At 55.1% G+C, this 23,342-nt stretch overlaps 1 protein-coding gene across 6 annotated transcripts in view; it reads right to left on the reverse strand.

The window, feature by feature from the left end:
- The window catches only part of SLX9 (SLX9 ribosome biogenesis factor), a 50,391-nt gene extending 33,298 nt beyond the window's left edge, over positions 1-17,093 (reverse strand). For 2 of the 6 annotated variants that reach the window (XR_012493356.1, XR_012493355.1), the window contains exons 1-2: positions 16,848-17,084; positions 8,882-8,990 (exon numbers count right to left, since the gene is read on the reverse strand). Coding sequence is in view for 4 of the 6 variants with exons in the window: in XM_074323815.1 (XP_074179916.1) it covers positions 8,882-8,990; positions 16,848-16,985 (247 nt within the window). In the remaining 2 variants the exon portion in view is untranslated. Of the gene's footprint in view, positions 1-8,881; positions 8,991-16,022; positions 16,309-16,847 lie in introns of those variants that run through there. The other 4 variants (XM_074323815.1, XM_074323781.1, XM_074323700.1 and 1 more) reach the window with 4 other exon arrangements.
- Positions 17,094-23,342: the final 6,249 nt, after the last annotated feature.

Consider the following 23,342-nt stretch of genomic DNA (forward strand, 5'->3'; position numbering starts at 1 on the left):
AAGAAAAAATAAAGCCACAGAAGTACTACAAAAAACAGAGAAGAGTTACAAAACAAAGAAAACAGATGTGACTACATACAAATTTAAAATCCTTGCAGGGAAAAAAAATTACACAAACTAACTCAAAAGGCACTACCAAAGGGGGGCAAGTGTGCAGATAACAAAAGAGGTCCTTCCTATGTAAACAGCTTTTCCAAACCAGTAAGAAAAGCCTAGGAGAAAACGAGGAAAAGGGCACAAGTGGACAGCGGATGGAGAAACAGGCTAACGGATGCTGGTTCTAAGGAAGAGCACACTTCACACAGCAGAGCCCGCTGCCCAGCCTCACACGGCATGGGCCGCTCTGTGCCCCCCAGGCACAGCCGAGGCAGACTCGTGCGGGCTGAGTGGGCAGGAGCTCCCACGGGCAGCGTCTAAGAAGGCAAACTGACCTGCCCACCGGCATGTTCAATGTGCGCTTTGACTCAGCAATGCCACTGCTCTGGTTTCATCTGCAGACACACTTCCTCGGGTCCACAAAGCTGTGTGGACACAGCCATTCCCCGATGTGCTAGTCTCGTCCTCCAAGAAACCTGGACACCTTGAAAAGGAATGAGGCCACTGTGTGCTGAGCGTGGCCAAGACCGTGTGTGGGGAAGTGAGGCCAGGGCACGCCCCATGCGCCAGGACGCGTGCTGCACCGAGGCCCTGCCCTGAGTTTTCACTGGCACACGGGCCACGCTCCAGCTTCCTAACAAGGAGATGGTGGTGTGACACGGGCACAGAGGGTGCAGCTCCCCTCGGGGACACTGGAGGGGAGGGGAGCGAGCACCAGGCAGCTGGAGCAACCAGAACACAGCAGGACCACAGGCTGGTGGCCCCACCGAGCGGGCAGCTGCAGGGACTGGGTCCCTTCGTTTGCTCTTTGCCAGGCTCCTCATTATTTAACTGCACCTGTGTGATTAGGGGGCCAGTTAAAAACCCAAAGATACAAAACACTGGGGACACACTGCACTAGTCAGAGACACGTCCTGGAGACACCTGGCACCTCACAGAGCCCATGGCCCACATCAACCTGTCCCCAAAACACACCTCGAGCCTGACTGCTAAGGCAGCTTTCGCTGATGAGACACCTCTCCTAGGATGAGCGCAGGGGCCCCAGAGCACTGAGCACATTAGAAGCACACAGTCTAAACCCCAGGGCCGGCTTCTAACACAGACACCGTGGTCCAGCCACGGTGCAGCTTCTGCGGCTGGAGAGGGTTGTGGGAAGGCTATCTTCCTCCAGAGGTGGGCCCGGGGGACACAGCGGTCCCTGTGGGTGCAGGGCCTGGCCTCCAGTGCTCCCGTCTGGGCACACGGTCCTGCCCCAGCACGATGGGAGTGAGTCCTATCTGCGCCCCCCAGGCCCATCTCCATCACCTTCCCAGGTTTCCAACAGCAGGGACAGGCTCAGCGCGAGCTCAGACCACTCTGGGTACTGCTGGGTGGCCAGCTCCTTGCCCTTCAGGCCCGACCACCGGCACGTCCCTCAGCACAGCCCAGCCCAGCGTGCGCACATATGTCCTCACAGGTGCCCACGCACCAGGGGCCAAGGCCTCCTGCATACCAGTGCCCAGAGCTGGGAAACACATAGTGGGACACGACATGGCTGCATCCTGTCCCAAAGTGGAAGAGGGGGATTCATGCACAGGACAGGGTGCACCCACACTGACCTCCCCAAGTCGACACAGACAGGGCAGAACCAGGCCCCACTCCACCAAGGAGGAGGCAGGGACCCCCCTCCCGCCCCGTCCAGCCCCACAGCGCTCACACTGCCCCAGCCCTTCCCCCCGAGCCCAGGCAGGTTCCTCCAGGGGTTGCCTCGTTGCCCTTCCCTTCCCTTCCTGTTTGTTAAAGACCAAGATCCACGCAGACCAGGTAGAACAGCCCGCAATGGGGCCCCTCCCGTAGCCCCCAGGTCACTGCAGGCCCAGAAACCCAGTGTGTGAGCACAGGCTGCTACAGACCCACAGCCGGAAGTCCATACCTGCATTCCAGCAGGCAGTCAGGAAACCAGGCTTCAGGCCGCGCTGGCCAGGATGGCCCTGGAGGCAGTGGGGCCCCAAGGACCTACTCCCCATAACAGCCAGCCAGGGCCCAGGGGACAGGCAAGGAGCTCACAGCCAGCAGCCGGTGGCCTCCAATAGCGGGCAGCACGCACACAGCAAAGAAACAGGCTCCCAAACGTGGTAAATGCCACCACTCAAGACCCCAGGATGCCCGTCCGCTGTCTTCAGGGGGCCCACACCAGCTGGTCTGCCCTGTGGAGCAGTAATCCCCTCTGCACGCCACCCCCTTCTTCGATTCCCCTTTTACAGCTGGAGGCAAGGGACGTGGGCCAGCGCAGTGCTTCCTACCAGACTTCAAGGCTGAGGAAAGGGCAACAGTCTTTGAGGGGGGCTTTATGAAAACCCTAAGCAACCCTGAAAGCCCTCGGTTCCGTCTGCTAGAGCCCTGACTTCGGAGCTCCTCTGGGAGCAGGACGCCTGGGACAACCTCTGGGGACAGGGCCTCTGGGACAGGGCCTCTGGGGGCAGGACCCCTGGGACAGGACCCCTGGGACAACCTCTGGGGACAGGGCCTCTGGGACAGGACCTCTGGGGGCAGGACCCCTGGGACAACCTCTGGGGACAGGGCCTCTGGGACAGGACCTCTGGGGGCAGGACCTCTGGGACAGGACCCCTGGGACAACCTCTGGGGACGGGGCCTCTGGGACAGGGCCTCTGGGGGCAGGACCCCTGGGACAGGACCCCTGGGACAGGACCTCTGGGGGCAGGACCCCTGGGACAGGACCCCTGGGACAACCTCTGGGGACAGGGCCTCTGGGACAGGACCTCTGGGGGCAGGACCTCTGGGGGCAGGACTCTGGGACAGGATGGCCTCTCCCTTCGGACAGGCCTGCACGGAGCGCAGCTTGCCTGCCCTCTGCTGGGCAGCCCCACACCTGCACCTCCTTGGGACCAGGCCAGAGGAAAGCACCGCTGTGGGAGGTCAGCCAGAGGCACAGACGACGCTCAAGGAGGGGAAATGGAGCCACCGAGGTGGCAGAGCCCAAGGCCCAGAGCTCTCCCTGTGGGGTGGGGTTTCAGCTCAGTGAAGAGACAGTGAGGGCAGCTACGCGCTCCGGGCGTCCCTCCAGCAAGTTCCCTCCCTGCTGCCTCCTTGTCCACTCCCCACCGCCATGTCCCCAATCTGTCCCATCACAGAGCCGGCACACACGCTTCCATGCGCCCATACAGACAGCGCTCCCTCCCGCCCCCTGCTCCCTCCTCCCTAACCAGGCCTGCCCTCCTCTAGGTGAGCCTCACCCTGCCCACCTCTCTGGGCTCAGAGTCTAGGCACCTGCCATGTCCAGCCCAGGCCACAGGACCAAGTACTAACCCTCCCCACGCCCCCGTGCTTGTATGGGAACAGACTGGTTTTCTGCGACTTGTCAGCATAAAGGAGTGAAGGCCTAGAACTAGAATGGGCCGGGTGGTGACCTGTGCAGGGAGGGAGAACACGCCACACGCCCCCAAGTCCCCACCCCAAGAGACGACACAGCTGCTTCGTGGGGGTGGGGGGTAAGGGGAACAGGACATGAGCCCAGGGGCCCTGACCTTCAAGGCAAAGCTGAGCTCTGGTGGTGGTGGAGGGGTGCGGTCATCTGCAAGGGGATCTGGGCGGGTGGGGGTGTCTGCCAGAGGACTTGGGGTGTGGTGGGGGGCTCCAGCACTGCACCGCACAGGAAGCTTGGAGCCCCTGCCTAGAATCAGAAGGTGGGCCTGAGCGGGGCAGGAGGGAAAGGGGGCAGACTGGGCCGCTAGGCCAGGGCTCCAAAGGCTCTGTGCAAACTCCGGGGAGAAGCCAGCAGCAGAGCACTCACAGGCTCACACCAGCCACCTCACACCTAGGGATGCGGGCAGGGTGTGAGCACACATCTGCATGGGGGAGGGGAGCACACACCCCCACCCTAGAGGGGGCACATGGGGGACACACAGCGGACATGTGTCCACTCGGGCCAAGGGTCCATGAGCAGGCCAGGCACCCCCCGAAGCGGGCTCAGCCCCCCTCCGGTGCAGCCCTGCTGCTGGGCAGGGCAGCAGCTCTATTTGTGTTAGGAGTGCGGGAGGACAGTGCATGAGGCAGACAGGCGGCCCGCCTTCACATCTTCACACCCAGCAGGTCACGGAACTGCACGCCGCTTTCCATATGACCTGCACCTGCCTGGGGCCTGGGGACTGTGAGGCCCATTGTCCCCTTGTGGAACCCAGGCACTGGCCAATCAGGAGGCAGGGCGGAGGAAGAGGTGCTGGAAAAGAGGAAGGCGTGGGCAGGGAGAGGCTGAGACAGACCCTGCTCCGGGAACTCAGGGGTGTCTGGCCACCTCGGGGCGCCATCAGGGCCTCCAGGAGACCAGGGAGGCCTTGGTGGGGCACAGCTCAGAACCCAGGGCCCATACAGGCTCCTGGGTCGTTGCACGGAGACGAGGCGCTGGGGCTTTTGTGGTCCCGTAGCTGCCAGGCAGGACCCACAGGGCTCTGGGCCAGGGTCCTAACATGGGAGCATCAGAAGGCCCTGGAGGGCGGGGACAACGGGCGAGCAGGTCTGCAATGGGGCCCAGTGACGCTGGTGCTGGCCCGGGCCACCCCGAGGTGGGTGCACAGCCTCAGCACCTGTCCCTTGCAGGTGGGTCATGGAAATGGCGCCAGAGCGGGGCCCTGATGTCCCTCCCATTCCCAGGTGGGGCCTCACTGCTCTGAGCTCAGCCAGGGAGGGGCTGGACGCTGCAGTGGGACCTGCCACCCTCCCCGCAGGGGCCGTCAGTGACAGGGAACAAAGTGAGCCAGCCCTCACTGACACGGGAGTGCCACTGGCCAGCACGCTCAAGGAGCCCAGGAGGACTCCCAGGCAGGCTAGGTGGCACACCTACCTGCCCGGCAGATGGCACGCGCACCTGATGCATGAGGAATTAAGGGTCCTGGGAAGTGAAACAGATACCCAGAAGCCAGTAGCAACAAAGCACAGCACCCGGGCTCTGACACAAGCCCCATGACTGCCAACTATGTCCTGTCCCTTCAGGGACACTGGCTGCAGCACAGATGGCTTCTCGTTCCTGGGTGGATGCGCCAACAGCAGGCGGGGCAGCATGCCGACCTGGCCCACGGCACAGCCTGTCCCATGTCCAGAGGCAACTCAGCCCCACAACCAGCAGGGGCGGCGGGAAGGAGAGCAAGGCCGGGGATGACGGGCGGCCGGAGGGACGGGAAGAGCCACCGTGGGAAACTGTCGGAAGCAGCATTTGTCAGCTCTCTGCAGGAATAACATCCTCAGCAATATGAAAAAGGTCCCAGAGGACTTTTGTAGGAAAGGACAAAGAGCTAACCTCTATGACACGTAAAGCGCTCATTCAAGGTTGAGGGAGGCAATCGGAACTGCCTCAAACAGACAAACAGTACGAGACTCACTGGACATGCAGACAAATGTTGGATCTTGGATCATGCTGGTCACCAAAGCAACTTCCTGAGAAGTGAGAACTCCCAGGAATCCATCCCAGGCAGCGCAGGAAGGCTGGCGCCAGCACCTGCCCCCACTGGTCCCTGCGTGCCCTCCTGCCCAGGGTGTGTGCCCACCTGCCCATGGTGTGTGCCCTGGAAGCCTCCAAGTGTACTGTTCTTTGCTAAGATGCAAGAGGCCAAGTTCTCACCACCCCGTTTCTGCCACGTGACGTGCACTACATGCACTAATACACTGCTTTTCTCTTGCTGATCTGTTTCTTGTGGGTCTGAATTGCAGGGTGCTAGCCAAGAGCCTCAGAGGGTGGGGGGAACAGTTTGCTCCTTGCGGTTTCAATGCACAGAAATGGCAAGGAGATTCAGAGCCACCTCCCCAGTGACATAACAAAGAGCCACAGCAAGGAAGTAACAACACAACCCCACAGAAGACGACTGATGTAAGTGGTGCCTGAAACAATCACATCTTACAATGCTAAGAGCTGTTTACAAACTGGAGATGGAAACCTGGAAAAATGGTGCTAAAAGCCTGGGTGCTGCTTAATTTTCCAACAACAAAATAATTAAGAAAAGTGTTTACATCAATTCACTAGAGAACCCTGGGAACAAAGGCTGACTATTAAAGCAGTAAGCCAAAAAGGACAGCTGCTTACAACTTGACAGGTGAAAACGTACAGTAGGAGTAAACCACTGGAACCACGTGCAGGTAACATAGAGTATATTCCAAAGAGACTGGCGCAGACAGCCCTGCCCGGGGCCTGAGCACTCCCAACAGGGCGGCACAGCCCTCTTTTAAATGCCAGCTCACACGCGGGCAGTATCCAGGCTTCTCTTGGGACAGCAGAGCTCATACACCTTCCCAGGCCTGGGGCTCACTCCACATCCAGGCCGAAGCTCCCGCCAAGAACTGGGCTGGGTCAGAGAAACCTGTTGAAGAATCAAAAGGCAACCGGCAAAATCTGGGGTGGGGAGAGGGGAGAGTGCAGTCGGCAAATGCCTCCCCACATCACAAACACAGGAGGAAGTGGGTCGGAAGCAGCTGCACCGCTCTGAGGGGCCTTGTTCTGCATGGGCCCTGATTTTTACAAAGAAACTTGGAGGCAATCGTGAGGAGGTGAGCACACTGTGTGTTAATTTTTTTTTTAATTTTTTTTTTAAATTTATTGGGGTGACAATTGTTAGTAAAATTACATAGATTTCAGGTGTACAATTCTGTATTGTATGTTAATTTGATGATAAATTACCGTTGATTTGTTTAGGTGTGACAGTAGCACTGTAGGTATGCTTCTTTTTAAGAGCCTTTAGAAATATACAGGGGTACCTTGGTTTTCAAACGTAATTCATTCCAGAAGACCGTTTGAGTTCTGAAACATTTGAAAACCGAGGCACAGTTTCACCACAGAAAGTAATGCAGAATGGATTAATCCATTCCAGACCTTTAAAATCAACCCCTAAAACTGCAAATTTAGCATGAATTTTACTATCTAATGATACCACAGATCCATAAAATTTATGGCGTTTGTAAACCGAAATGTTCGTCAATAGAGATGTTCGAAAATCGAGGTACCACTATGTACTAAAGAATCCATGAATTAGGGGCTGGCCCGGTGGCTCAGGCGGTTGGAGCGCGTCCTCTCAACCACAAGGTTGCCGGTTCGACTCCTGCAAGGGATGGTGGGCTGTGCCCCCTGCAACTAACAACAGCAACTGGACCTGGACCTGGAGCTGAGCTGCGCCCTCCACAACTAACATTGAAGGGACAACAACTTGACTTGGAAAAGTCCTGGAATTACACACTGTTCCCTAATAAAGTCCTGTTCCCCTTCCCCAACAAAATCTTTAAAAAAAGAATCAATACGTTAGACCTCGAGGGTATTGTGCTAAGTGAAATAAGTCAGACAGACAAAGACAAATACCATCTGATCTCACTTACATGTGAAATTTAAACAAAATAAACAACAAAATATAAACAGACTCATAGATACAAAGAACAAACTAATGGTAACTAGATGGGAGGGGGTTGGGGGCAGGGTGAAAAAGGTAAAGGGATTAAATAGTACACATTGGTAGTTACAACATAGTCGTGGGGATGTAAAGTAAAACACAAGGAATATAGTCAATAAGACAGTAATAACTATGTGTGGTGCCAGGTGGGTACTAGACCAGTCAGGGGGATCGCTTCAAATTATGTAAGTGTCTAGGGCAGCTGGATGGCTCAGGTGATTAGGGTGTAAGCCCTGAACAACACGGTTGCTGGTTCGATTCCCACATGGGCCAGTGAGCTGCCCCCTTCACAACTAGATTGAAGACAACGAGCTGCCACTGAACTTCCAGAGGGGCGGCCAGATGGCTCAGTTGGTTAGAGTGCAGGCTCTCAACAACAAGGTTGCCGGTTCAATTTCCACATGGGATGGTGGGCTGAGCCCCTGCAACTAAAGACTGAAAACAGCAACTGGACTTGGAGCTGAGCTGCACCCTCCACAACTAGATTGAAGGACAATGACTTGGAGCTGATGGGCCCTGGAGAAACACACTGTCCTCCAATATTCCCCAATAAAATTTATTTTAAAAAATAAAAAATAAATTGGGGCCGGCCTGGTGGCTCAGATGGTTGGAGCGCGGTGCTCCTAACACTGAGGCCGCTGATTCAATTCCCACATGGGTCAGTGAGCTGCGCCCTCTACAGCTAAGATTGTGAACAATGGTTCTCCCTGGAGTTGGGCTGTGGTGAGCAGCCGGAGGTAGGTGTGAGCTGCTGTGAGCTGCAGTGTACTGCCAGGAGCGGCGGGTGGCCAGCGTGAGTAGCCAGCAGCCGGCGAGAGCTGCCGTGAGCTGCTGTGAACGGCCAACTGACGACCGACTGCCTTAGCCGGGGGAGCGCAAGGCTCATAACACCAGCCTGGGCCAGGGAGCTGTGTCCTACACAACTAGACTGAGAGACAGCGGCTTGAACCGGAGTGGGGGGGGGAAGAAGGGGGGAGAAAACGTATGTAAGTGTCTAACCACTAGGCTGTACACCTGAAATTAATATAAAATAATACTGAATATCAACTATAACTGAAAGAAATAAAGTGGAAAAAAAGAATTCATGAGTGAAACACCGTTTGCTTCAAAATAATGCAGTGTGTGTGTGTGTGTGTGTGTGTGTGTGTGTGTGCGCACGCACTGAAGGTGAGCGATGGGCACGGGAGATTTCTTTATACCATTCTTCCTATCTTAGTAAAACTTTAAGTTTTTCCATTGCTAAAAACCTCTTACAAATGCGCAGGTTAACTGACATGCTCTGGGCTGAGCGCACGAGCGAGCAAAGGCCAGCCTGGCAGCAGCACTGCAAACGCCGAGCCGTGAGGTGGGCCTCGCGCACTCACCTCTCCTGAGGGAAGGGATGCCCCGCGTGTCCAGGTCCAGCTTCTGTACCAAGGTGCTGGGGTCTATCTCGGTCCTGGCAAAGAGGTCAGTGTTCACCAAAGCCCACTCCTGAAAAGGAAAGAAAGCAGACCACATAAGCCTCGCTCTGTGGCTTCCTCAGAGCTGTCACATGGCAGGGAGACACCTCAGCAAGGGACTGGCCCGGCCTGTCCACAGGGGAGGACCCAGGGAAACTCCCTGGGCTCCCCAGAAGGGAGCCCGAGGCCACTCGGGGCTCAGATGCCAGAGCTGCCGGCTCAGGGCCTAAGGACCACCCGAGGCCAGATTCAGGATTTCCTCCCAAACATGGCCCCTTCTTCCTCTTTCTGCGGCACTCTCCCCCCTCACACCCCGTCTGCCACCCTAGCAGTGTGTTCCCCACCGCACTCATCCCCATGTCAAGGTTTAGAAACACTCCTCGTGGGCCGGCCCAGTGGCTCGGACGGTTGGAGCTCCATGCTCCTAACTCCGAAGGCTGCCAGTTTGATTCCCACGTGGGCCAGTGGGCTCCCAACCACAAGGTTGCCGGTTTGACTCCCGCAAGGGATGGTGGGCTGCGCCCCCTGCAACTAGCAACGGCAACTGGACCTAGAGCTGAGCTGCGCCCTCCACAGCTAAGACTGAAAGGACAACAACTTGACTTGGAAAAAAGTCCTGGAAGTACACACTGTTCCCCAATAAAGTCCTGCTCCCCCTCCCCCCACAAAAAACACACACACTCCTCGTCACTCTGCCCATCACAAGCTCCAGGACGCAGCCTCCACCCCCGGGGGAGTCACACACCCACGGGCAACACTGGGGTGACTCAGAAACAAGCCTGAGCGCCAAGAAGGTGCCAGGTTCAGTGTGTGCACCGGGGCCGACAGAGAAGGCCTGCCTGGCTCCCCGGACTTCCAAGGCGGTCAGTAATCAACCCCAGAAAACTCACCGGGGGTGGGGGCAGGGCATCTCAGCTGAGACCTCTCGGCAGGGGGTCCCGGGTCACACATGTCTGTCACCTAGACCTGTCTGCAGTGCTACTTCCTAGCGGATTAGGACACATTTTGGCGCTCAGTATAAAAGGTGTTGCCGTCACACTGAGTGTCTTTCACAGACTACAACATCATTACGCGACTAGAAAGCGGAACTCTGTTTAAGCATCTGCTCCACGTTGAAGTTCACCACACTTTTCTTCCAGAATGCCTATCTAAATAATGCTCTGCCCGCCAAACTGGCCTCGCCTTGGTAAGGCTTCCTTCTGTTCCTCTCTCCTGTTCGGTTCCTGCGCGCCTTCCATAGCTCAGGCGTCCGGACTGTAGTCTCTCGCCAGTCATTCTATTTTCTGACTTCACGGCGTCTAATCCTGACGCTTACTGTCTGCTGACTCGCACTCATGGCGAGTTGTTGCATTATCATTTTAGCTGCAGCCTGCAGTCCGGCAGGATTTTGTCCGTCGTGGGAATTCCGCCTGACCTGGCCAGCAGAGGGAACAAAAGCTGGGGCTCGGGGGGAAACCCATGTAGAGAAGCGCAGAGTGGGGGGTGTGGCAGACCATCGCCCCAACCACCTTTGAACTGGAGAAAATCGTAAGTCTCATCAAGAACAGAAACCATCTGTGGCATATGAGCCACGACCTGTCCCCCCACCCCACCCCTTTTTTTACAGAAAGTACCCCAGGAGCTTTATTCCCCCAGCTCCCAGTCCACAGCTATGGTTTCACAGCAGGCGGGGGGCAGGGGGCAGACTTCAGCAAGTTCCAACCCCACCAAGCTGCACAGACTGTATTCCAAGGTGACGCCAGAGAGCCAGGGCCCCCTGCCCCTGCCCCAACCACCCCCACTTGTTGGGCAGAAGCTCTATTCCAGGCAGGTCGGTCAACGATGCTGGGTCCTGACCGACCTTACCCAGCTCTGCGGGGGCAGCTACTCACAAGCCAAGGAGACCAGGGCCACCACCCCAGCTCCACTTGTAAAGAGAGGTTACCAGGGAGACGCAGTTGTCCCTGCCCCTTCTCTAGTGTGGATGCAGAGGTCCCGCCCAGGAGAGGGACAGGCTCTGAGGGGGGCTGATTTCATCAGGACAGAATGGAAGCCCCTGCCTGAGGGTGTGGGAACACTGGGGCTCTGTGCAGACAGCGGGGCTCCCGGCCCCACGTACCAGCAGCAGCCAGCTACCCTGCACAGGACGGGGCTCAGTCAGCCCCAAGGGGCAGGCTGCACCCCCTCAGGAACCACCAACACTGGACGGGCACCCCGGGAAGCATGCCCCCAGCAAACACAATGCAGGGTGAGAGGCCCTGGCATGGGGCATATGCACAAGCTCCGGGCACTGGCTAAGGGACCAGTCACCAGTCGGGCCCAGGAGCACCTCCAGGACCGTCCATGGCAGTCTGGTGGCCGAGAGGCTCTGAGCAATGAAAGGGAATCTCACGCTGCCAGCCCCTGATGACGCTGGGTCAAAAATGGAAAGCCCTGAAGGTGATGGCAGCCTCCGGCCTCACACGTATCCAGAGGAAAAGGGCCAAAACCTATGGCCAAGGGGGCTTATGCACAACCTGACCAATAAGTGACTTGTACTGATCCAGGAAGCCAGGGAAAAAAATAAAAACAAGCAAAAAAAGGATGCCAGGATACGAGCAAGGAGGGCAGTGGCCGCATGCTGGCGGGCGAGTCCAGTAGACTCCACGCGGTCAGTTCAGAGCCAGGCAAATACACAAGTAGGACGCTGCCCAGGCCAACACCCCCGGGGTGCTCCAGTGCACTGCCCGCAATGTCCATTTCCCACAACAGCAGGGTGGCACGTGCAGAGAAACAGGGAAGCATGACGTAAGCAGTAGCAGCTGCTTCTGAGGGTGCACGTCGGACTTACTCAAGACTTCAAAGCAGCCATTGTAGATGTCGCTGCAAAACTAAGAGAGACCATGTTTACCGAACTACAGGAAGGGACACTAGAGTCTCATCAAAGAGAGACTATCAGGAAACAGAGAGAAACGGTTAAACATAAAAAAATTCCGTGGCCAAAAAGTACAGTGATCAAAATGAATAATTTCACTGGAGAGGTTCAAAACTTGATTTGAGCTGGCAGAGGAAATCAGTAAAGTTAAACAAAGATTGACAGAGATGATGCCATCTGAAGACAAGAAAAAAGGAACAGAACATGACAGAAAAATGAACAGAAATAAGTTTACAGAACAGCCTTGCAGATGTAAAAATTAACAAAGGAAAACCTCACAGAAATGGAGTGGCCAGGCCAGAGCGGATCATACCCGGTACCCACATGACATCACTTACAGGAGAAACGGTCAATTACAGCCCCCAACAGAAGACTCTTCCACAGGAAAGAATCACCAACGATGGCCACTGCATCTCCTTCAAAAACATACCACCCCAGCATCTCGGCCAGTGAGGAAATGTCACCTCCTGCAACTCGCCCTTTTCCTCAATGGCCTTTCCTTCAGAACAACCCCTCTAACTCCCTTCTTTTTCTCCATAAAATAAAGTCCTCTCCTTTGCTGGACTTGCCTGAAGCTTTTGCTATGGCTTGCGTGTTCCAAATTACAATTATTTGCTATTTCTGATAAACCCATTTTTGCCAGTAAAATAATGGCTTTATTTTTAAGGTCAACATGGAAAAATGAATGGCACCATCGAGTGCCATTAAGCACACCAACATATGTAACGGAAGTACCGGAAGGAGAGAGGGAGGGAGGGAGGGAGGGAGAGGGGGGCAGGGAGGGGGGAGGGGGGAGAGAGAGAGAGAGAGAGAATATGGTGAAAAAACATATTTGTACTGGCTCAGAATTACCTGTGGTTGTTCACAGAATGTGAAAGATTTCACGAGACTCAGAAAAGTGGGAGAGCAAGGAAAGGCCGGGCAGAGGGAATGTCCGTGGCAGTGCCTAAAGACTGCTGCCCTGGGATGTAAGGAGAGAAACACTGGCAGGGGGGTTGCCAGGGGCAGAGTCTCACAGTCGACAGCGGCACCTAACTTTAGGTTAGCTTTTTCTTATATAGGAAAGGGTAGGCAAATTTCCTTACAGGATGTGACGTCTAAACTCAGGACATTTGACGTATATACTGAGGTCATCTAATTGACATATGTTGGTTATATAACTAGTGTTTTTTTCTTAACTTTTATTTATTTTAAGTGTGTTTTCCAGGACCCATCAGCTCCGAGTCAAGTAGTTGTTTCAATCTAGTTGTGGAGGGCGCAGCTCACAGTGGCCTGTATGGGGATGGAACCAGCAACCTTGTTGTTAACAGCACCGCGCTCTGACCAGCTGAGCTAACCGGCCACCCCTATAACTAGGTTCTTTCTGCCCATGTTCTCATCCAGAATGCATACAGAAAAACCCACAGAGGGGTGGGGCAAGCCATAATGTTTACTTTATTCTAATCGTGTTACAATGAGGCTGAGGACAGGCCTCAGCACTCTGCACAGGCTTTGAAAACTAGGTATTTCTGCTTGGGGTTTGATCTCCTTTTTCTAAGGATGTTTCGACAGAAAAATTTATCCCTAGGGGCTGAGTCTGGGCGGTCCCTGCGGAGGCGATGCAGGCCTGGGCAGTTCCCCTGGGGCTCACTGTTATTGACTCTTTTTCTGCCTCATCAATATTCATAGAAGTAATGGCTGAAAACTTGCCAAATTTGATGGAAAACACTAAGCTACACATCCAAGAAACTCAGTGTACGCCAAGTAGGACCAAAAAGCTCCAAACAGAATAAACACAAAGAGATCTGCATCGAGACACATCATAGTAGTCCAATGCTTCAAGGCAAAGAGAAAACCTTGAAAGCAGTAAAAGAAAATGACTCCACACTCGAGGGAACCCCAATAAGATTAACAGCTGACTCCTCCTCAGAAACAATGGGGACGAGGAGTGGGATGACATGCAAAGTTGAAAGACTGAAGTCAACCAGGAATCTTAAATCCAGAAAACGATCTTTCAAAAATGAAGGTAAAATATGGGGCGGCCCGGCGGCCCGGTGGCTCAGGTGGTTGCAGCACCGTGCGCCTAAGCCCAAAGGTCGCCAGTTCGATTCCCACATGGGCCAGTGAGCTGCGCCCTCTACAGCTAAGACTGTGAACAACAGCTCTCCCTGGAGCTGGGCTGCCCTGAGAAGCCGGAGGTTGGCGTGAGCCGCCCTGTGCTGCCGTGGGCTGCCGTGTGCTGCCATGGGTGACCAGCAGCCATTGTGAACGGCTAGTAGCCAGCGAGAGCTGCAGTGAGCTGCTGTGAGCAGCCGACTGGCGACCGACTGTTGCAGCGGGGGAGCGCAAGGCTCATAATACCAGCATGGGCCAGGGAGCTGTGCCCTACACAACTAGACTGAGAAACAATGGCTTGAACCAGAGTGGGGGGGGGAGGCAGAAGAAATGGGGGACGGGAATTTACAAAAACAAAAATGAAGGTAAAATAATTACAGTCCCAGATAGACCAAAGCTGAGAATGCATTGTCAACAGATCTGCCTTCTAAGAAATACTAGGAAGTTTTTTAGACTGAAAGCAAATAATACCAGAGTAATTCAAATCCACAAAAATGTAATACCAAGGAGCTGCGCCCTACATAACTAGACTAAGAAACAACAGCTTGAACGGGGGGGGGCAGGGGGGGGCGGGGACGGGGGACAGAAGAAGGGTGGGGGAAGAATAATTATAACGTCTTCATTTTGGGCTGTGACATATCGGCACAGCCCACATACAGCACAAGGGATGACAGGGAATGGAGCTATACAGACTCTATCTTTCACTGGAATTCAGACCCAAATACTGATGTATAGCTTAAGCATTACATCAAACCTGAAGGACATCCACTCACAAAGATTCTCTCCACGACCAAACCCTGCTCAAGCCCCTCTGTGCTTTTCAACTAAACCTTGGCTTTTCACAGCACCAAAAAGCACACGCAAAAGAAAACAAGATAAACTGGACCTCATCGAAATGAAAACCTTTGCTTCCAAGGACAGTATCAAGAAAGTAAAAAGACAACCCACAGAATTCAAAACTATGTTTGCAAACCATATATACCTGATAAGGGCTGACCATCCGGGATACATAAAGAACTGTTAAAACTCAACAAAAAGACAAACAATACAATTTTTAAAAGGGCAAAGGACCTGAACAGACATTTCTCTAAAGAAGACACCCAAAGAACCAACAAGCTCATGAAAGGTACTCCATATCATTAGCCCTTAGGGAAATGCAAACCAAAACAATGGAATACCACCTCACACCCACTAGGACGGCTTAACCAGAAAGACAGACCATAACAGGAGTTGGTGAGGACGTGAAGGCATTGGAACCCTCACGTGCTGCGGACGGCAATGTAAAATGGTGCAGCCACTGTGGGAAATAGGCAATTCCTCCAAAAGTTAAACCTAGTGCTCCGTACCAGCCACAATTCCACTCCACAGAACAATGTGTACATGAATGTTCACAGCAGCATTATTCACAACAGCCAAAAATTAGAATGAAACCACCCATCCACCAGCTTATGAATGGATACACAAAGTGTGGTGTGGTGTGGTGTGTATGCTATACCCACACAACGGAATGGTTTTCAGCCATAAAAAGAATGAAGACAACAAAGAAATGAGTGCTACAAAAATAATGCTGCAGGGCAGAACCACAGAAACATGCTGAGTGCAAGAACATAGACAGAAAAGGCCACACACTGAATTATTCCATCTACAGGTAATGTCCAGAACAGGCAAATCCATTGAAACAGAAGGTAGATACGTGGTTACTTGAATGACTGATAAGAGCGGGGTTATTTTCTGGGGTGACAGCAATGTTCTGAAATTTGTAGTGATGGTCACACAACTCTGCAAATACACTATTAATAAAAAACCCAGTCAATCCTACACTTTGAATGGGTGGATTTTATGGCGTGTTACTTGTACCTCAATCACTTTTATAAAAGCCAGAACACTGGAGCCAGACCCTGGGTTCAAGCTCCATCAGCAGCTGAGGGTCCTCGGTAACTTATTTAAAGTCTCAGCTTTTTCACCTGCACAATGAGGGTTAGGGCTTTGGGAAGATGCACAATGAGGGTTAGGGCTTTGGGAAGATGCACAATGAGGGTTAGGGCTTTGGGAAGACGTAAAGCGCCCGGCACGTACCAAGTGCTCAGTCACCACAGCTGCGGGCGTGGGCATCCACAGCACGAGGCACGGTCCCCGCAGGCCAGCGAGGTCTTGTCTGATGCCCCTGCGCTTGGCCCTTGGTTACACGCGCCGCTCAAGGCTTCCACCACCAAATGCTCCCAGGGCAGCTCAAGGGTCAGGCGCCGGATGAGCAAGGTGGTCTATCCACAGCGCAGAAGGCTCTTCTGCCACAGAAGGAACGACACACTCACACTGGTGTGAGACAGCGCCCGGATGAACGTCGAGGACGTCGTGCGGAGCCCACGGAGCCGAGCACAAAGACACCCTCCCGCGTGACACGTCCAGAGCGGACAAAGCGGAGCGGGGCGGGGCGGGGCGGGGCGGCTGCCACGTGGCAGAGGGCTTTTCCGTTCGCTCTTCACTTCTCCGGCAAACCTGGGGCTCTCGTTCCTTCCCCGGGAGCTCACCTAAGCCCTAAACGGAACGTCTGCACATCCGGGGGCATTAACGGACGTTGCGGTGCGAGGTGTCAGGTTGTCTCGCGCCCAGCGAGAGGCGCGGTGCAGGTCAACCCCTCCGCGGCCGTCGCGACGTGAGCTGAGCCCCACGGCCACCACCCCTCGCTGACTGCGAAGGCGGCAGACGGTGCAAAAACACGGGCGGGGGTGGGGGGCGGGGTCGCCCACAGGAGGGGCCGGGAGCCCACGAGGACCCCGGAGGCGGCCCCACGCGGCGTCCCGCCCCCGCCCCCACCCCCGCCGACCCCGCCCCACTCCGGCCGCCCCCCGGCCATACACACTCACTGCAGCCGCCCGGGACCGCCCGCGAACCCTGACTTACCTTCCCCCTGACTCCGCCGGCCGAGGTCTGCGGAGGGGCCGCCGCCTGGGCTGCAGGCGCGGGGAGGGGCGCGGCGGCCCCCGCTGGCCTCACGGCAGCCTGGTGCACGCGGGTTCGCAGCCCCCTCACTTTCCCCATCTTCTGGGCTGAGATCCGCCGCTGGCCGGAAGCAGCGGGGCACACGCGTCGGGGCTGCCGGATGCCGGTCCAGCGCTCTCCGGGCCGGGCAGAAACTAGAGCCCAGGTAGCCGGGTTCCGGGAGCCTCCCGCGAAGGCTGCGCAGGCGCTCGGGAGCGGCGGGCCCCAGGGGCGGAGCCGCAGGCGAGTACAGCAGCAGAGGGGCGGGGCTGTGTTTCGGGCCCCGCCCCGGGAACCGTTCCGGGTGCGGGCTAATTGCTGGAATCGAGGCAGCCTCCTTGTACTCGGGAGACGATGAACATGGCCCTGGATGGGACCAAGCTTGTTGAAAACACACGATTGTGTTCGCACATGACACTGGAGTCTTTCATACAGGCTCTGGGGGAGAAAAGAATCAGAGGACTGGGGGGGGGGGGGGGGCTGCATGTTATGAGAGGTGGTGTCCCGTCCACAAGGGGGGAGCTGAGGCCCAGTGTGGTTGAGCCTAAGCGGATTCCCAACGACCCCTGGCTGAGCGAGTGCATTGGTTTCATTAACTGTGACTGAACCTTTACTTTGTGTCCATGTATTTTTTACAGTATTTCATTTACTCCTCAAAACAATTCCTTGAATTTGGGTGTAACTCGCCCGTTTCATTGGGAAACAACGCGGGGGGGATGACTTGCCCTGCCGGGTCACCTGCTGGGAAGCTGCAGAACCAGCACCTCAGTGGCCTGCGCTTCTGATCACCGCAGTTTGCCCGCAGGCTCCCGTGTGTCCAGCCCTGAGGGGCTCATTGGGGAAAACGCGCTGGGGTGAGTGTGACTCCCACCCCAAGGAGCACATTGTTCTGTTGGGGCCACAGGAGTCCAGGCTCAGCCAGGACAGTGGACACACCTCCCCCTCCCTCATCCCAGGGAGGCCCTGGGTGCCAGCACGCAGGACTCAGCCTGTCCAGGAGCCAAGCGGAAAGCAACCCACAGGAAGCGGGCCTCGGAGAGAAGCGGCCAGCCCCACACAGAGCTGGTGCCACTTCTCAGGAAGGACAAACGGGTGTTCAGCCTGGAGTGTGCCCCCCCCAACCGCTGCAGCAAGTCAATACCCTACTCGGGGTGTTCCAGGTCTGTTCAGGGTTGCAGGAGCTGGCTTGTCCAGTTCCAGAATGTCCAACATGGACAGGGACGTTTGTAGATGATGAAGCCCCCTGGAGACACCGGAACACACGGGCAATGTCAGAGCGTAGATCCAGGCGAGGCCAGAGAGAAATGTCCCTGGAAGAACTCCAGAAGGCAGCACCCAGGCAGGGGACCCCACTCTGTAGGAGCCTCCCCCTGTCAGCACCTGCCCAGCACCTGCCAGACCAGATGGTTGAAGGAGAGCCAGCCTCCTGTGGCTGAATCTCTTGACTGACTGGGAGCTGGACTGACTGGACCTCTGGGTGGAGAGGGCGTCAGCCCAGCAGGTGGGCTTTCCGAAGTGTGGAGAAGGCTGTGCCCACTGCCCAGTTGTGACCCCAGCCATCCGGTGGCACCTAGGACTTCTTTAAGGCTGTGTCGTCAGACACGAGAGAAGCCTGGTCCAACCCGAGGAAGCAGCGCAGGTCTACAGCTGAGCCATGACACAACCAGAACACAGAGGGAATCCCTGCTGATAAAAGTCATGCAGAGAGAGTCCGGACACAGAGACAGGCACAGAGACAAACTCAGCCAGTATCGAGAACTGTCCCCCTGGCACCCCCTGCAAGGATACCAGGGAGCATCCCAGAAGCTGCTCCTTGGCCTGACACCGCTGATCTTCACACACTGTGTCCTCAGCGTCCAACCAGTCTCATTACCTGAGCCGTCGCGGCAGAGAGACCCCGGCTGGGCTCCTGGCCAGAGGACACGGTCCCCTGCCTGCTCCAGCCAGTGACGTCGGCTCCTGGACAGCTCCAGAGGCCTGTGGGACAGCCTCAGTTCCAGGGGTTATTTCTGCCTTTCTGTGCAGTCGATACTGTCTCAATAAAAGGAAAAGACTGTGCAACTGCTCCAAAATGGATCTGTCACAACTTTAGGAAAGTCCCGGGCCCATTCTCTCTCTGCCTGTCCTCTCATTCCCTCTGTGCCCTGTCCATGGCGCTCTCTGCCACACGCTGCTACTCTGACCTCCATCTGCAGCCCCGGTTCTCTCCTCCTCCTGAAAGTTTCCTGGGAATCTCGAAAGGAATTCTTGTTCCCGTCTACCCCCAGTGCCCCAGCAAGGTAGTCCCCCTCAGGAAAAGCAACTGTCCCCCACGTAGCTCCTCCAAAACTGAGGTGCCATCTCCCCTAGCTCCCTGGCACATCCACCCCAACAGCCCCTCCCATGCCCCACCAGCCAAATCCCACTCCACCAAGCTCCTGCCCTGGCCTCCTTCCGGACTCCCTGCCCTCTCGCTGGGCCGGAATGGACACGCCCTCTGCTTGCAGCACCCCTGTCTCCCCAGAGGGGTCCCCAGGCCATGATCTCCCTGGAAAGGAACCCCTGGCTTTGACCTCCCCGGAGACCCTCTCCCTCAGCTGCTCTGCCCTTCCTGTCTCTCATCCGCATTTCGGTCTGTCCCCTGTGCTGTCTGCCTCCCCATGGGACCTCATGGCTCAGTGGTCCCTCCACCCCCACAGGCCCAGCTGGGGCAGCGTGAGGTAATTCTTTGTTTTTTCTCTGACTCAATGTTTTGTCACCGGAGGGCGCTCATGGGCCAACCAGGACTCACACTTCCCTGCTCTGCTTTGCTGGGAAGAAGGCTGGTGCAGACGCCGGAGGATCCCAGTGTGAGGCACTTGTCCGGGACTCCCAGCCTATGGGAACAGCGCCAGGAGCGCAGTTTCCAGGCTCTCGGCCTCACATGGAAAGGTGCTGGCTCAGGTACTAAATGGCCATCAACTGTGATTGGTGGCCATCAGCTGTGGCTAGTTGGCCGTCAGCTGTAACCAGTGAGCCATTGGCCACTAATATAACTGCCGTGGCTACGCTAGCAGCAAATGGGGGCTAGCAAGTAGATGGTGGCTGAGCTAGCAAGCGCGGGTTGCAGTTAGCATGGCAGATTGCAGCTAGCAAGTGAGGTTGGTTGGTTGGCAGAGAGAAGTGGACGGTGGGTTGTGGATCGTGTGGCTCCTGCTTCCTGTGTCTCCAACCCAGCTGCCAGTGAGAATATAGTGGTATGACTCCCCTATCTATGGCTCCGTGGGTGTTCCTTTTTGGCCTCACCATGTCCTGCGTTCTTATGTGTGGAGCAGGACCAGAGACCCCGCATGACACCCTGCACGACAGAGGCCCTCCGGCCCCCACAGGGTATGGTCACTCAGGAGCTGCAGAAAGATATCCACGCACCCGGGTCTGGGGTCCCGCACAGATGTGGAAGGATGGCTTCCGATATGTGCAAACACCTCCGCCACGCGTGGCTCTCTGCCAGGTCCTGGGGCGCTCTGCCAGGACTTCCTAGTGAAGCGGCAGGCCCAGCTTTCCGGGTTCCCAAACCCCTAGGATGTGTGTCGAAGCGGAAAGAGACCTGCGAGCAGAGCAGCAGAGCTGCTTCTCCCAGGACGGCCAGTGACAACCTGGAGCTCCAGCCCTGTGTGGCCCTGGTTTAAGGCCCTCATCCTGCAGGTATCTGTGTGCCCAGTGTCAGGCCTTCCTTCCTGGTCTGGTCACGGGGGTTGGCCACCAGCCTCCCAGTGCAGCGCCCAGCCCCCTGAACCCTGCTCCCAGTGAGCCTTCCGGGGCCCCAGGAATGAGCTCTATCAGCCCTTCTCCCCACCGTCTCCTCCCCCCAACCCCTGCTTTGCTTGAGTCCGACCTCATTTCTGGAGGGGAGGCCCATTCGGGGACCCAGGGGAGCCGGACTGGCTTGGAGGTGACTTGAGCAAGGTGGGAACAACCCCTCCTCCTCCTCCTCCGATCAAAAACTTTCAGTGACTTCCCATTTCCTATAGCATCAGGTCATAACATTTTTCTTGTCTTTCGTGATTCTTTGCATACTTGCCCTACACTAGCACGCCAACATTATTTCCCATTCATTTAATTCATTCATTTCACTCGCCTTTTGCATGTCATGTGCTAGGAAACCTAAGAAATCCACAGTCCTAGTTGTCTTTTGTTTGTAAGTCGTAGCAGCTTCTGATGGTCGCTTTCTCACTAGTGTTCTTGTTTCCTGTGTCTTCTACTGTCTTCTACTAGGCTTCCTGTGTGAGTCCTCTGGAATGCAGTGTGATCATGTCACACTGCTGACTACAGCCTTCAGAAACCACATCACCACCATGGCAGGCTCTGCTGGTTAGAGCTCAACTGATAGTATAGCGCGGAAGGCCTTGTCTGATTTGGCCCTTGCGTATGTTTGTAACTCCATTTCTTTTTTCTGGACAACAACCTTTTACCCTATTCTTGAGGACGACTTGTCGTTGTTTTAAATTCTACCCTTTTGCACATACAACGCCTCTGTCCGAGGTATCCTTCCTTCCCCCCTTTTCCTGTGAGAACGTGTCCTATGGCCCCTTCCTAGATGAAGCATCAAGGTCACCTTCACTGTGAGGTGTCCTTGCCCCTCTGGCAGAGTCCATCACAGCCTCATCTGTTACCATAAACCTGTGCTCACGTACTGAGCACTTACAGCTGTCATAGTTGTTGGTTCACATAGTTACTTCACCTCTACTAACACAGTGACACCTTATGTTGATGTTTCCTGCTCATCCATTCTCCTTGCATCTTGCAACTTTCCCTCATGCCACATATCGTAGTTGGGTTTTGTATTTCTTTGTGGCATTCTTTGATTAATGTCCTGGTTTAGCACCCCCCAACCCCAGGCCAAACCTGCAGCTTTTGCTCACCATTCAATCTCCGATGCATAGCTAAGTACCTGGCACACAGGCACACGCTCCATACTGTTGAATGAATAAGTTCATTAGTTGAGGGCAAAGGCTTTTTGTCCTTTGATATTTATGTCTGTGTCACATAGCACAGAACTCAACAGTGTCAATCACTAACAAAGCCTTGAGAAGTGTTTCTTTAACACAAAGAGACTCTTTTCTTCCAATAAATCTTATCTGAAGTCCAATATATAGAAGAGATAAAAGCAGGACGGCCATGTTTGAACACCCCTGCCCTGACTCCCCACAGGTTTCCTGAGTCCCGCCTCCCTGTTAGACAGTGGATGGAAACCACTGTTAGAGTGGAAACACAGTGACTGTGAGAGCCGGTGAGTAGACTTATCTTCAAGCCCTGGTCGTAGCTGTGTGGCTGGCACACCCTTTAACCACTCCGTTTAACCATTACCTTTGAAGTGAGACTTTCATCCTGATGTCCTTGGTGTTTTGGTAAGTGTATTTAAAAGTTGCGGGCCAGCCCGGTGGCTCAGGCGGTTAGAGCTCCATGCTCCTAACTCCGAAGGCTGCCGGGTCGATTCCCACATGGGCCAGTGGGCTCTCAACCACAAGGTTGCCAGTTCGATTCCTCGAGTCCCGCAAGGGATGGTGGGCAGCGCCCCCTGCAACTAAGATTAAACACGGCACCTTGAGCTGAGCTGCCACTGAGCTCCCGGATGGCTCAGTTGGTTGGAGCGTGGGCTCTCAACCACAAGGTTGCCGGTTTGACTCCCACAAGGGATGGTGGGCTGTGCCCCCTGCAACTAGCAACGGCAACTGGACCTGGAGCTGAGCTGCGCCCTCCACAACTAAGACTGAAAGGACAACAGCTTGGAAAAAAGGCCTGGAAGTACACACTGTTCCCCTTCCCCCCCACCACAAAAAAAAAAAAAAAAAAAAAGCTGCGGGTCTATCCCAGGCCTTGATCCTCACTTAGCTATCATCTCTTCTTGAAGGACCCTTGCCTCTGCCTTACCCTGATGCTAACCTCTCAAGCCCATGCCAACTTCCAGCTCATTTAAGAAGTCCCCTCCGGCCACTCCCTGGCTTGTTGCCTCAATCACATACATCGTCCACAGCAGGTAAACTGGAACCTCACATCCGGCTTTCCCAGTACAGAGTTTCCATGCAGAGGCGTGTTTTAGCAAGTACACTGGCCAGATACCCATTTGTTTACCTTCAACAACCTAAGGAGACTTCAGAATATTCAGGTGCATTCCTCCACATGTGTTATTTACTTTCTGGAGTTGATATGAGAATACCCTGTAGAGTGTCTTGTATCGATCAGTTAGTTTTATCTGCTGAATTGCAGAGAGCTCATTTTAACTTGCTCAGTACTGCCTGTCATTGGTTATTGTTGATTGATCACTTGGAAATCAAACACCTGTTTAATAGCTCAAGTTAGGAGAAACAGAAGAAAACGTGCCTAGGACACTATTTGGTGAGACTGAAATTCAAATGAGATTGTATTTGCTTACACAAGGGGACAATCCATTAAACCCTT

This window comes from Rhinolophus sinicus, linkage group LG01 (assembly GCF_036562045.2).
Source record: "Rhinolophus sinicus isolate RSC01 linkage group LG01, ASM3656204v1, whole genome shotgun sequence".
Lineage (NCBI taxonomy): Eukaryota > Metazoa > Chordata > Mammalia > Chiroptera > Rhinolophidae > Rhinolophus > Rhinolophus sinicus.